Source organism: Piliocolobus tephrosceles, chromosome 8 (assembly GCF_002776525.5).
Source record: "Piliocolobus tephrosceles isolate RC106 chromosome 8, ASM277652v3, whole genome shotgun sequence".
In the NCBI taxonomy this organism is placed as follows: domain Eukaryota; kingdom Metazoa; phylum Chordata; class Mammalia; order Primates; family Cercopithecidae; genus Piliocolobus; species Piliocolobus tephrosceles.
In genome coordinates, this window is record NC_045441.1 from 11,997,573 (window position 1) to 12,012,881 (window position 15,309).

Sequence of the window (15,309 nt, forward strand, 5' to 3'; positions counted from 1 at the left end):
AAAAAAAAAAAAAAAAAAAATTAGCCGGGCACAGTGGCATGTGCCTCTCATCCCAGCTATTCAGGAGGCTGAGCATTCCCTAGGGCTCCCTTAGGACATGAGCTGCCCCGGTGTGAAATGCTCTGTTCAGAGGTGCAACCTGAGTAAGTGGGAGGGGACATGAAAGAGTCATTCATCATCATCATCATATTATTATTATTGAGATGGGGTCTTGCTGTGTCGCCCAGGCTGGAGTGCAGTGGTGTGACCTCAGCACTCTGCGGCCTTGGCATCCCAGGCTCAGGTGATCCTCCCACCTCAGCCTCCTGAGTAGCTGGGACTACAGGAGTACGTTACCATGCCTGGCTTTTTTTTTTTTTTTTTTCTGAGATGGAGTCTCACCCTGTCGCCCAGGCTGGAGTGCAGTGGCGCGATCTCAGCTCACTGCAAGCTCCACCTCCCAGGTTCACGCCATTCTCCTGCCTCAGCCTCCCGAGTAGCTGGGATTACAGGCGCCCACCATCATGCCTGGCTAATTTTTTGTATTTTTAGTAGAGACAGGGTTTCACTGTGTTAGCCAGGATGGTCTCGATCTGCTGACCTCGTGACCCACCCACCTCAGCCTCCCAAAGTGCTGGGACTACAGGCATGAGCCACCACGCCCGGCTATGCCTGGCTAATTTTTGTATTTTTTTCATAGAGACAGAGTTTCGTCATGTTGCTGGGCTGATCTTGGAACTCCTGGGCTCAAAGCAATCCACCTGCCTCCGCCTCCTCAAGTGTGGGGATTCCAGGAGTGAGCCATCACACCTGGCAGAAAGAGCCATTTATTACCATTACTACTATTATTATGAAAAAGAACTTGTTGCTCATCACCACTCCTCTCTAACAAGTCATTAATTGCTGTTACAAACAGTCCAAAAGACCTCCCGGGAGGGATATAACAATGTTCATGGAATAGAAGGCTCAATATTATAGGATGTCAACTCTTCCTATATTACTCTACAGATTAAATCCGATTCCAAAAAAAATCCCACCAGGTGTTTTTTTTTTAAATGTGTTTGGCCCGGTAAGGTGGCTCACACCTGTAACCCCAGCATGTTGGGAGGCCCAGGTGGACAGATCACTTGGGGTCAGGAGTTTGAGACTAGCCTGGCCAACGTGGTGAAACTCCATCTCTACTAAAAATACAAAAATTAGCCGGGCATCGTGGTGGATGCTTGTAATCCCAGCAACCTGGGAGGCTGAAGCAAGAGAATTGCTTGAGCCCCGGAGGCCGAGGTTGCAGTGAACTGTACTCCAGCCTGGGTGACGGGGCGAGACCCTGTCTCTAAAACAAAATAAATAAATGCCAATTCTAGAAGCCACCAGAAATCATGGTGAAAATTCCTGATACAGCCCTGGGCCACATACTTTCTCCATGCTAAGCCCTATCACTCCCCACAGTTCTGTTGCTATAACAGAAATCACCTGTGCTCACTGAAATACAGGTAGCCAGGGACACTGATGTGGGATTTAGAGTAGGAGGTCTAGGCTTGAGGCCTGGCTGTATCAGTTAGGTGACCTTCCTGAGCCTAATTTTTCTCGTACTTTTTATAGAGACAGGGTCTTGCTATGTTGCCCAGGCTGGTCTCGAACTCCTGGGCTTAAGCAATCCTCCTGCCTTGGCCTCCCAAAGAGCTGGGATCACAACATTCCACTACATCCAACTTCCTGCTTTGTAAAATAACATCTACAGGCTGAATGTCCCTAATCTAAAAGTCTGAAATCTGAAACTTTTTGAGCATCAACATGATCCTCAAAGAGGAATCTTTGGAGCATTTCAGATTTTCAGATGAGAAATGCTCAGCTGGTGAGCATAATGCAAACATTCCAAAGTCCAAAATCTGAAACACTTCTGGCCACAAGCACTTCAGAGAAGGAATACTCTCCTTATGGGTAATTAACAAATCAACACTATCCTTTTTATTGTTTATTGTAGAGATGGGGGGGGGGGTCTCCCTATGTTGCTCAGGCTGGTCTTGAACTCCTGGCTCAAGCGATCTTTGTGCCTCAGCCTCCCAAAGCACTGGGATTACAAGCGTGAGCCACCACGCCAGGCCTATTAACACTATCTTAGGAGACTAACACTATCTTAGGAGGCCTATTAACACTAAATTAGGAGCAGCATGGCAAAGTAGAGAAAACATGGCTTGTGGAGCTTGCCGACTTCATTCAAAAGCCAACTCCGCTGTGACTTAGAAGTTAGGTGGCCTTGGGCAAACTCGGTAATCCCTGGCACTTTGGTTTCTTCATCTGCAAATGGGCTGTTAATGACTTCATGGAAGGGCTCTTGTAAGATTGGAGATGATATTAATAAAAAGGTTAAACATAATAACATACAGCCAGGCACGGTGGCTCATACCTGTAATCCCAACACTTTGGGAGGCCGAGGTAGGCAGATTGCTTGAGCCTGGGAGTTGCAGACCAGCCTGGGCAACATGGTCAGACACCCATTTGTACAAAAAATACAAAAATCAGCCAAGCGTGGTGGTGCACGCCTGTAGTCCCAGCTGCTTGGGAGGCCAAAGTGGGAGGATCTCTTGAGCCTGGGAGGCGGAGGTTGCAGTGAGCCGAGATCATGCCAGTGTGTGTATTCCAGCCTGAACGACAGAGTGAGACCCTGCCTCAAAAAAATAAAAATAAATAGGAACAATCGATAACATCTGAGAGCCTACTACGCACGAGGAACTGAACAAAGAGCTCTACGATTGATTAACTCGGTTTTCACAGCTTTATGAGGTACGTACTCTTACTACTTCCAGCTTACAGTTGGGGACACAGACTTGGAAAGATTAAGTCACCTGGCCAATGTCAGATGGCTAATGTGGGAGAGTCAGGACTCAACCTCAGTCACCCAACTTCAGGGTCCAGAATTTAGCCATAGTACTAGAAAGATTTCTCTTGTACAGCGTATAGGTAAAAGCCCTGGCCACAGCAGGTATCCCATGTGATTTAATGAGGAAAGAGAAAAGACTCTGGGAACTGCAGACCTCCACACACGTAAGGTTAGAAGATCATGATGAGGTGGAGGGAACAGAGTTTCAGCATCCTGGCGAAGAGAAACAGTGAGAATCAACAAAATACAAGTGCTCTGGGACCCCACAGCTCCCACAGTCTACAGGTTTTACTTCAAGTTCATCTTATAAGGCCAGGGAGGTGACGTGAGAACAGAGGAGCGATGAGAGGAATATTGCCTCCCTTGGCGGCAGCTCTGCAGGTTCCCAGGGCCCACCCACGTCCTCACTCAGGGCGGGGGCGCAGAACTTCCATTTTACAGATGAGGGAACAAGGGCCAGTTCAGGAGCTGGGTCCTGGACCCTGGTCTCTTTATCTTGAGTACTATGCTTTTTTTTTTTTTTTTTTTTTTTTTATCAAAAGTACTATTCCTCACCAGGAATGCACCGTGTACCAGCCCTGGACAAGATGGGCTGGATTCCAGCTGAGCTGCCCTTCCTATCTCAGGCCCTCTGCTCTAAAGTCCTTTCGGCATCAGGGTGTGGCTCTACCTTTAAGAACCTGCCCAACACCCCTCCTGCAGGACACAGTCCAATCCCCACACCAGAGGGAATTCCTTCTCTCTTAGGGCTGGCAAAGCCTGTCTCTCCAGCCTGGCCCTGCAACCTCCCAGCCATCTGGCCCTGGGCACATCCCATAACCCCTCTGAGAGCAGAAATGAGGCAACCCATGCTGCCTAACGCATGGCGCTGTTGCAAGGAGGCCCTGATTAGACAATGTAGGATAAAGCAGTTCACAAGGCATTTCCTTTTTTTTTTTGAGACGGAGTCTCGCTCTGTTGCCCAAGCTGGAGTGCAGTGGCCGGATCTCAGCTCACTGCAAGCTCCGCCTCCTGGTTCACGCCATTCTCCTGCCTCAGCTTCCCGAGTAGCTGGGATTACAGGCGCCCGCCACCTCGCCCAGCTAGTTTTTTTGTATTTTTTTAGTAGAGACGGGGTTTCACTGTGTTTGCCAGGATGGTCTCGATCTCCTGACCTCGTGATCCGCCCGTCTTGGCCTCCCAAAGTGCCGGGATTACAGGCTTGAGCCACCGCACCCAGCCCACAAGGCATTTCTAAAAAGTATGTTGTGGCCGGGCACGGTAGCTCACGCCTATAATCCCAGCACTTTGGGAGGCAGAGGTAGGCGGCTCACCTGAGGTTGGGAGTTTGAGACCAGCCTGGCCAACATGGTGAACCCCATCTCTACTAAAAATACAAAAATTAGCTGGGCATGGTGACTTGTGCCTGTAGTCCCAGGTACTCGGGAGACTGAGGCATGAGAACCCAGGAGGCGGAGGTTGCAGTGAGCCAAGACTGAGCCACTGCACTCCAGCCTGGGTGACAACAGCAAAAGTCCGTCTCAAAAAAAAAAAAAAGTATGTTGCAACACCCTCATTTTCCAGCTTCCTTAACGTAAATGCCAGCTCTGTGGTCCTTATCGTGCCCGTCATAGTGCCTGGCATAAAATACAATCAATGCAAATACTATACAGCTCCTATCCCTCAGGGATAGTGCTAGGTGAGTTTACAAACTCTTCCTCATTTAAGACAAAAGCCCCACGAGACTGGGACTACTGCCTCCATTTAGCAGATGAGGAAACTGAGGCAGAATGAGGTTAAGGTCTTGCCCAGGGTTCACCCACCACTAGAGCGTAAGCTTGATGAAGACAGCATTCATGTATTTTTTTCACAGCTGCGGCCACACGCCTTAAGATAGTGTCTGGGACACGTAGGTAGGACCTTAGAAAATATTTGCTCAGGAAGTCAATGATGGAGATAAGATTGAACTCAGTTTTTTTGTTGTTGTTGTTTGTTTTTTTGAGATGGACTCTGTCTCCTAGGCTGGAGTGCAGTGGTGCATTCTTTGCTCACTGCAACCTCTGCCTCCTGGGTTCAAGCGATTCTCCTGCCTCAGCTTCCCTAGTAGCTGGCATTACAGGTGTGCACCACCACGCCCAGCTAGTTTTTGTATTTTTGGTAGAGATGGGGTTTCGCCATGTTGGCCAAGCTGTTCTCAGGTGATTTCTCCCACCTCGGCCTCCCAAAGTGCTGGAATTACAGACGTGAGCCACTGAGCCTGGCCCTGAACCCAGTTTTTAAAGATGTAAAACTAATTCCCTGTCCATGGTATAAGAATTGTGTTGTGTGAATATCTGCTTTACTGTGTGAAGGCTGTAAGTATTCTGGCGGGGAAGGCTGATACCCAGCTTGGAATAGGGAATTGGGATTTGATGTGAGCTGCATGCTTCACCATGCCCAGCCTTGGAGAATGACTTTTCCATGTGGCTTGTTCCTCCCAAGACAGTCACAGCCTTGGACTGGAGCTGACATGACAGACGGTCCCCACTGGTGTCAGCACCAGCCCAGGATGGTCCTGGGGTGCAAGCTAAGGATGCAGCTGGGACTGGGTCCCCTGCAGACAGACAGAATGAAAGGGGTTCTGGTCTGAGAATGGCTCTCAATCCTGCCCCTGAAGACCTGCCCCTTGCCAAATCCAGGGAGTCCCTGAATGCAGCAGGCCCATGCCCCTGGAGTTCCCTCGGCCCAGACCTGACCTGGCAGGTCCCCACTCAAACCTGGCCGTGGGCCTCTGCAGTCTGAGATTGGTGTTAAACACAGCCAAACGTAACCACAGGAAGTGATTCTGGCTGCAGGACCCTAAAGTCTGGAGAATGACTTTTCCGTGTGGCTTATGGAAATCAATCTTGGAGACACAGGGATGCAGTCACTTAGGCAGACCTTCGGTATCATTTTTTCCTATCTACATACCATCTGTACTATTATTTCCTTAACGTTTTTCTTTTAACGAATCCATCTTTTTCACTTATTCTTAAAAGGAAGTTTCATGAAAAGTTTAAAAGAGCAACAAAATAAGGCCTGCCCAGAGATTTTGTGCTCATTAGCACACAGCGTTCCAGGTGGCTATAGCCTTAAAAGACTTTAAAATGCCAATTCTGGGTTGGGTACTGTGGCTCATGCCTGTAATCCCGACACTTTGGGAGACCGAGGTGTGCGGATCGCTTGAGTCCAGGAGTTCAAGACCAGCCTGGGCAACACGGCGAATCCCTGTCTCTATAAAAAAAATACAAAACTTGACTGGGCGTGGCGGCTCACACCTGTAATCCCAGTTACTCAGGGGGCTGAGGCAAGAGAATCACTTGAACCCGGGGAGGCAGAGGTTGCAGTGAGCTGAGATCATACCACTGTACTCCAGACTGGATGAAAGAACAAGACTCCGCCTCAAAAAATAAAAAATAAAAAAAATTAGCTGGGCACAGTGATGCACACCTTTAGTCCCCGCTACTTGGGGGGCTGAGGTGGGAAGATTGCCTGAGCCTGGGAGGTGGAGATTGCAGTGAACCTTGATCATGCCACCGCCACTGCACTGTAGCCTGGGCAATACAGTGAGACCATGTCTCCAAATAAATAAATAAATAAAAGGGAAAAAAGGGTTCCAGCTCTAGCGCTGCTATTGCTGGCTCATGACCTTGGCAGGCCCGTTAACACCCTTGAGCCCCCGGTTCTTAATCTGAAAACTGGTGTCATTTTCGGAATGCTTCCTCTGAAGGTCAAATAAACAGCAGATAGAAAAGGGCCTTATAAACCCCACATAGGAGATGATTAAGGGAAAGCTGAAGCACAATCTAGCAAGAAGGCAAAACCCAAGAGTCGCCCCAAAACGCTACAAGGAACCTTGCTTCTTTCAGCCTGAGGCCTGCGTGCAGGACACTGCTCGGAACGGTAACAGAAGAGGGACAGAGAGAGGAGGCTGAGAGGTGGCACTTACGATGTCTGAATTTTGGTGAACTCGGGGACTTCTTCTTTTTTCTTTCTAAAGACGAACCAGTAGGTTAGGAGGCCCGCGATGACTGAAAACAGAATCACGTCCGTCATGCTGAAAAGAGACACTTCTTCGGCCACCGCCTGGGACACGGTGGAGCTGCTGTCCACGTGGGAGTCCCCCATGTTGATCATGAAACTGTTAGGAGACAAACAGCAGACGTCAGCACAGGGGAGCAGGACGCCCTGAGGCTGGCTGGGGTGCCCACCTGAATGCTGGGCCTCATGCCCCTGGGACTGCAGAAAACGGTCACTGCACTGGGTAGGAGGAGCGGCTCACTAAGCCAGGTTCCTGCCAAGACAGCCACAGCCTTGGACTGAGGCTGACACAACAGACAGCCCCCAGTGGTGTCAGCACCAGCCCAGCGTGGTCCTGGGGTGCAAGCTAAGGCTGCAGCTGGGACTGGGTCCCCGGCAGATAGACAGAATGACAGCCACTGACTCAGTGCGCTGGAACTTCCTCCAATCCCACAAGGACACTGCACGGTGGCGGGAGGGAGTCCACGCGAGACAGGACCACTTTGCAGCAAACCCTTTCCCCAACTGTGTGGCTGGCTGGGGTTGCCCTGAATCCTGTGTGCTCCAAAAGTCTCCAGGCCTGGCCCTTGAGTGGCTCCTGATATTCACGAGCCTTGGACTATCCTGCCTGGCAAGAGTGTCTCTGTGTTCCCAAGACCTTGGGCTATGAAGATAGTTCCTGTTAACAATGAGATGTATGGTGAATGCCTGCTTTCCTATGCCTGGGTGTCTTTTTTTGTTTGTCTTTTTTAAGACACAGAGTCTTGCTCTGTCACCCAGGCTGGAGTGCAGTGGTGCGACCACAGCTCACTGTAGCCTCAAACTCTTGGGCTCAAGTGATCCTCTCAGCCTTCCAAGTAGAACTTCTATGATTACTGGCATGTGCTGCTGCATTCATTTTTAAATTTTTTTTCTACTGACAGGGCCTCGCTATGTTGCCCAGGCTGATCTCAAACACCTGGGCTCAAGTGGTTCCCCTGGCTCGGCCTCCCAAAGCACTGGGATTACAGGCGTGAGGCCCTGTGCCTGGGGTTTCGAACCGTGCTGTATCGGTCTGATGTCTGTGGGTACTGGAGATGGAATAGGTAAGCCTTCAGACCTAAACGCTCCACGCCTACACAACGAACCCACCAATAAAAACCCCGGAAACCTTGGCTTGGGTGACCTTCCCTGGGTGTCAGTTCTTCACAGGTGCTCTCACACATCGTTGCTGGGAGAATTAAGTGTGACCAGCAATGATGGAAATTCGTGTGTGACCACCTGGACACTCACGCCTGGCCTCTCCTGGACTCTGCCCTATGTGCCTTTGACCTTTGCTGATTTTAATTTGCATCATTTTGCTGTAATAAACTGTCATCGTAGGCAAAAAGCTTTTCTGAGTTCTGTGAGTCCTGGTGAATCAGAGGTGGGCTTGGGGAACCCCCATGTCACCAGCCTAGTTCCCTCGAAAGATGCTCAACGGGTCCTTCCACCACCGACACCTGATAGGCAGATCTGACATGAGTCAACAAAGGTCCAAGTGGGAGTCCCTGAAACAGCAGCTTCGGCTGCTTACCGAGGAGGCTGGGTTCAGCCCTGAAGTTCACATCATTCCATTTTGCAATCACGGAGATGACCGACTGGGTTTCTTTCACCACCAGCAGAGCACCCAGACTCAATCAGGAAAGCCTGAGTCATGTGTCAGCAATTAGGCAATGAGAGACCATGTTCTAGCTGACTGCCAATGGCTGCCACTGTCACCAGGAAACCACAGGGCTGGTCTGGGAAGCTAGGGCATCCGAAGGTTGTGGGCATCGGTCTACCCCTACGCAACCTGCTGGGAACAGGCCATTCAGAGCTTGGGTCTTTGCTTTCTCACTAATCTGAGATGCTTTTCCAATCGTTCCAGTTCGTCTCAATTTAGCTTTTTTCTTTCTTTTTTATTTTATTTTTTTGAGATACAGTCTCTCTCTGTCGCCCTGGCTGGAGTGCAATGGCGCCATCTCAACTCACAGCAACCTCCGCCTCCCGGGTTCAAGCGATTCTCTTGCCTCAGCCTCCAGAGTACCTGGGACTACAGGTGCCCGCCAACACTCCTGGCTGATTTTGTAATTTTAGTAGAGATGGGGTTTCACTATGTCCGCCAGGCTGGTCTCGAACTCCTGACCTCAGGTCATCCACCCACCTCGGCCTCCCAAAGTGCTGGGATTACAGGCGTGAGCCACTGTGCCTGGCCTCAGTTTGGCTTTTTTGATATGACTTTTTTTTTTGGCGGGGGGGATCGGAGCCTTGCTCAGTCACCCAGGCTGGAGTGCAGTGATGCGATCTCAGCTCACTGCAACCTCCACCTCCTGGGTTCAAGCGATTCTCCTGCCTCAGCCTCCTGAGCAGCTGGGACTACAGGCACACGCCATCGCACCCGGCTAATTTTTGTATTTTTAGCAGAGACAGAGTTTCACCATGTTGGCCAGGCTGGTCTCAAACTCCTGACCTCGTGATCTGCCTGCCTCGGCCTCCCAAAGTGCTGGGATGACAGGCATCAGCCACCGCACCTGGCCAGCTTTTTTGATACGACATTAAAGGACAAAGTGATTTCTGTTGTCCCCAGAGAAAACCATTTATATTTAATCTTATAAACATATTTAATATTTACTTAATGCTAGTTGTATCAGGATCTCTGTCAAGCTTATGAGCCACCTGTCACATTTTCATAGAACCAGACAGAGAGGCATTTAGGATCTGCTTTGACAGATTCTGGAAGGACTTGTCCTGCAGAATCAGGAGGCAGCAGACACTCAGGGCCTGACTGGAACCAGCTGGGAGTGCCATGGTGACAGAGGAACTCCCCTAGCTGTCTAGCTGTTATTTATCACAAGGCAGCAGCCAAGAAACTTGTGCTGCCTGTCCCTCACCCTCCTCCCTTCTAATTCCCCAAGTGACCGGTCCCCTCATTTTCCAGAAGAGATCTAATGCCCATGAAGCGAAGTCCTTCTCGACACAGACTCAAGCCGACTGCATAACTCATGGCAGTTTCTACTAATAAATCGACGACGCTGGGAGTGAGGTTAACGCACATCTGCACCCATGTAATCACCGCAAGAGACTCCTGACGGACATGCCATTCCCCACACAGCGACCGGGGGATGCTTTACAAAGGAAGTCAGGTCGGCCAGGCACAGTGGCCCACGCCTATAACCCCAGCACTTTGGGAGGCTGAGGTGGGCGGATCACGAGGTCAGGAGATCGAGACCATCCTGGCTAACACAGTGAGATCCCATCTCTACTTAAAAAAAAAAATACAAAAAAATTAGCCAGGCATGCTGGCAGGCGCATGTAGTCCCAGCTACAGGAGGCGTCCCAGCCACAGAGGAGGGAGGCTGAGGCGGGAGAATGGTGTGAACCCAGAAGGTGGAGCTTGCAGTGAGCCAAGATCACGCCACTGCACTCCAGCCTGGGTGACAGAGCGAGATTCCGTCTCAAAAAAAAAAAAAAAAGAATCAATTAGGTCGTGTCCCCTCCCTGATCAAAACCCTGCGATGGGCCAGGTGTGGTGGCTCATGCCTGTAATCCTAGCACTTTGGGAGGCCGGGCAAGCAGATTACCTGAGGTCAGGAGTTTGAGACCAGCCTGGCCAACATGGTGAAACCCCGTCTCTATTAAAAATACAAAAATTAGCCGGATGCAGTGGCGCGCGCCTGTAATCCCAGCTACTCAGGAGGCTGAGGCTGCAGAATCACTTGAACCCGGGAAGCGGAGGTTGCAGTGAGCCAAGATCATACCACTGCACTCCAGACTCCAGCCTGGGGGAACAGAGTGAGACTCCACCTCAGAAAACAACAACAACAAAAACCCTGAAATGTCTTCACATCATACTTCATACAAAAACCTAGTGGCCGGGCACAGTGGCTCACGCCTGTAATCCCAGCACTTTGGGAGGCCGAGACCGACAGATTACGAGGTCAGGTGTTCAAGACTAGCCTGGCCAACACAGCGAAACTGTCTACTAAAAATACAGAAACTAGCCAGGCGTGGTGGCGTGTGCCTGCAGTCCCAGCTACTTGGGGAGGCTGAGGCAGGAGAATTGCTTGAACCTGGGAGGCGGAGGTTGTAATGAGCCGCGATCATGCCACTCCTCCAGCCTGGGTGACAGAGCGAGACTCCATCTCAAAAACAACAACAAAGCCCTGAAGTCCTTACATAGCTCATAAGGCCCATTACAAGCTAGCCCTTGGAAGCCACACTCCCACCACCCACATTTCTTTTTTTTTTTGAGATGGAGTCTGCGCTGTCTCCCAGGCTAGAGTGCAGTGGCACGACCTCGGCTCACTGCAAGCTCCGCCTCCCGAGTTCACGCCATTCTCCTGCCTCAGCCTCCAGAGTAGCTGGGACTACAGGCACCCGCCACCACACCTGGCTAATTTTTTTTATTTTTTAGTGGAGAAGGGGTTTCACTGTGTTAGCCAGGATGGTCTCAATCTCCTGACCTCATGACCCGCCCACCTCGGCCTCCCAAAGTGCTGGGATCACAGGTGTGAGCCACAGCGCCTGGTCTCCTACCACCCACATTTCTTACTACGCTCCCCTTCTTCACACCTTGCAGGTCACACCGGTCTCCTTCTGTTTCAGGGCCTTTGCACATGGCCATCTCGTTATTTGCAAAATTCACTCCCTCATTTAAATTTCTGCTCAGATGTCACCATCTCAGAGAGACTTTGCCTGAGAACAGAATCTACAACTGCCCCCTGGCCACAATCCCTACCCTCTGACCCCTCAACGGAGCTTATCCCTACCTGAAATTATATTATACATTACCCCACCACTGGCTAGCTCCCTGACTAGAGGGTCAGCCCTACAAGGGCAGGGACTTGGCTTAGATCACAGACTGGCATATGACCATTTATGTCGATTTGTGGAATAAATAAACATGTGATCAGAAGGCAAGAACCTTCTGATTTTCGGGTACCTGGATTGGCAGTGCCTGGCTCACAGACTACGGAAAGCCTTTATAATCTGAAAACCACACTACAACTCCATCAGGATAGTCTGTGAGGCAGACTCTATTCCCTCCTCTTCACGCTGCCTGTCTCTAACACCTGCACTCCCAGCTTCGTTCAGCCTCTTCCCTGAGTTCAGAGTCAGGACCACACAGTCTCACGCAGCTAAGGAAACTAACGCGCAACACCACAGAAAGGAACAGGAGCTGCTCCTTGAGGCTGTGACTGACTTCCTGCAGCCAACACAGGTGGCGCTTGACCCTGAGTGACCCTCAGCCCCAACCAGCACACTGGGCGCTCCCAGCGCTCAGCCTGGAGGCTCCACAGAACGAGAATGTTCCCAGCAGCTTTGACTCTGAAATATCAAACTACTTCTGAGGGAAGACAGGTGCGGCAGGAAGGACTCAGCCATCACTTTATCCAAGGCCCTGAGCTACAGATGAGGCTACAAGGGGTAGGCACCTCACCCGAGGGGCAAAACGAGAAATAGGACCAGCGTCCCAGCGGGTTGTGCTCACTGCCCTCTACTTAGGACACGGGTCTCTCTCTCACTCGGTGTGAGCTCCTGGAGGGAAGAGCAGCATCTCAGCATCTCTGCGTCTGGCATGTGGTGGGAAAGGAAAGCCTCTCAAGGAGGTTAAGCTTGGAGGAATCCCAGGATCCAAGCAGTGCCTGGGGGCTGAGGCCACAAATGAGCCCCTGGGTTAAGAAACTTAACCATTTTCCCCTTGATGCACACACAGACACCCACCATCTCTCCAGCCCCACCGTGAGCCATTCTCCAGCTCGCACCTTTGTGGTCCTGCCCCAGAGCCTGACAGGTGTCTGAGATGCTCCTCCTCTCGAAGTTCGTACTCAGTCTTCAGACCTCAGCTCCACCATCCCCTCCCCAGCACACACTTCCTTGGCGCAGAATCCAGTGCACAATAACTACTCAAGGGAATGAAGGGAATCGGTGAATGTATTGATACGTGCAACATAAAATGTGCCGGAATCAAAAACACTAAGTGCAAAGATTTAAAACACACTGTGGGGCTGGCCACGGTGGCTCACACCTATAATCCCAGCACTTTGGGAGGCTGAGGCAGGTACATCACTTGAGGTCAGGAGTTTGAGGTCAGCCTGGCCAACATGGTGAAACCCCATCTCTACTGAAAATACAAAAATTAGCCAGGCGTGGTGGCGGGTGCCTGTAATTCCAGTCACTCGGGAGGCTGAGGCAGGAGAATCGCTTGAACCCGGGAGGCAGAGGTTGCAGTGAGCCAAGATCATGCCACTTGCACTCCAGCCTGAGCAACAGAGCAAGACTCTGTCCCAATCAATCAATAAACAAATAAAATACACGTTGGGCTTCTAGTGTACCTGTCTGGACAGACCCCAAATGTCCTTCGTTTGTGGAGCCCCTCTATCTCAGCAAATTTTTCACGGTATCCATAGGCCAAAAAAAAAAAAAAGCCTAACGGTTTCACGTGTAAAGTAGTTAGGTCCGAACAACCACTGCAAACCCAGCTTCGCAAAGATGTAAAATCCTAAGAAGGAACGCAGCAAGGATCTCACGCTGGAACTGTGAACTGTCCCAGGCTAGCAATTCTCATGGAGTTCAACAGAATTGAACATCTGCCGCATTTGCGAATGAGACTTGTGAGTTTGCTGCAGTGCGCTGGCACAGTTTGGGAGCCATCTCTGCTATACCAAATACTCTGATGGGAAAATTCTGCATGTCTTGACTGACAACTCTCTTCCAGATCAGGTAGTCCCTACAGGCACTCCGAGGGGGTTCTGGAAGCCTGCGTGAGCCTTCTGCCCTGAAAGAGGCTTTAATCTCTGACTTTCTTCTTTATACTTTCAGCAAAAGGAACAGGGGACAAGGCAGAGCTCACGTGGCCAAAGACAGTATCAGTCAAACCAGCAAACAAGAACTAGACCAGGCTCTTGCCACACCAGCTGGCTGGGATCCCAGACACACCCCTTACCAACAGAAGGCTTTGATGTTCTCATCTGCAAAATTAGGTACAGAGCTGGGTGCGATGGCTCACGCCTGTAATCTCAGCACTATGGGAGGCCAAGGCGAGCAGACTGCTTGAACTCAGCAGTTCGAGACTAACCTGGGCAACATGGCAAAACCCCAGTTCTACCACAAAATACAAAAATTAGCCAGGTGTGATGGTGCGCACCTGTAGTCCCAGCTATGTGGCAGGCTGAGGTAGGAGGATCACTTGAGCCCAGGAGGTTGAGGTTGCAGCGAACCATAATCACATCACTGCACTCTAGTCTAGGCAACAGAGTGAGATCCTGTCTCAAAAAAAAAATTAGGCACAGAAAAAGGCACATGTCAAAATACCAGCCAAACAGATCTCCCCAACTCTAAATAGAGCAGATCTGACTTCATCTTTTATTATAAATTAGGTCTCTACATAAGTTTTCATTATTATAAAATACAACATACAGACAGAGAAGGGTAAAAACTATTCATGTATAGCTTGACCACGATTCCTTGTCAATTTCAGTAGCTGACTGATTCCTGCCAAGGTAGCAATCAAGGGCAACAGCTCCAGTCCCGCACACCATCGAGCAAGATGGACAAACAAATCAAGGGGCACACAGGCTGGGGGACACTGGCGGGAGCCTCACCAGCTTCTGAAAGGGGAGAATGACATAAGAACACAAGGGCTCTCTGAGGTCAACCGTTTGCAACACTGGAACAGGTTGTCTTCCAGGAAGTGTTTGCAGTCTTGCATTTGCTGTTTGCAACTTCTGGTCAGTAAACAAGATCGAGCAACCAACTCAGCACTGATACTGGCATGAGTCAGACACCCCAATCAAAGCAGTAACAAGGAAGGAAAGAGAAATAAAACATGTAATTTAGTCAGCCCTTTAGCTGACTGTCACTGTCACGTCATGGCCACCTAGACAAGGCTCTGGCATCCACCTTCTGCCTGCAGGGGGAACGGAGTCATTTGGGTTCACAAACCCCTCTGCCAAGGTTTAGTGGCTTCAAGATGAGGGAAAACCCTCATGGAACCATACCCTACTGTTGCCTGACAGCACAACCCCCCGAGACTGAGAGGTGCTCGGGGAACACTACACTCTCCAAGGCGACCTATTAAAGAGCAGTGTCCAAGAGTGACTCAAGGCCGGGCACGGTGGCTCACGCCTGTAATCCCAGCACTTTGGGAGGCCGAGGTGGGCGGATCACAAGGTCAGGAGATCGAGACCACGGTGAAACCCCGTCTCTACTAAAAATACAAAAAAAAAAATTAGCTGGGCACGGTGGCGGGCACCTGTAGTCCCAGCTACTAGGGAGGCTGAGGCAGGAGAACGGCATGAACCCAGGAGGCAGAGCTTGCAGTGAGCCAAGATCGTGCCACTGCACTCCAGCCTGGTGGGCGGAGAGACCCTCTTCAAAAAAAAAAAAAAAGAGTGACTCAAACGGATTGCTCCATAGCCAGAGTGCCCAGGAAG

General features: G+C 50.5%; 1 protein-coding gene across 1 annotated transcript in view; it reads right to left on the reverse strand.

Annotated features, from left to right (window-relative positions):
- LOC111547063 (NADPH--cytochrome P450 reductase) overlaps window positions 1-15,309 on the reverse strand; it is a 76,773-nt gene that overhangs the window by 30,223 nt on the left and 31,241 nt on the right. The window contains exon 2 of the mRNA XM_023218709.2: window positions 6,804-6,995. Coding sequence (XP_023074477.1) covers window positions 6,804-6,991 — 188 coding nt within the window. The 5' untranslated portion in view covers window positions 6,992-6,995. The remainder of the gene's footprint in view (window positions 1-6,803; window positions 6,996-15,309) is intronic.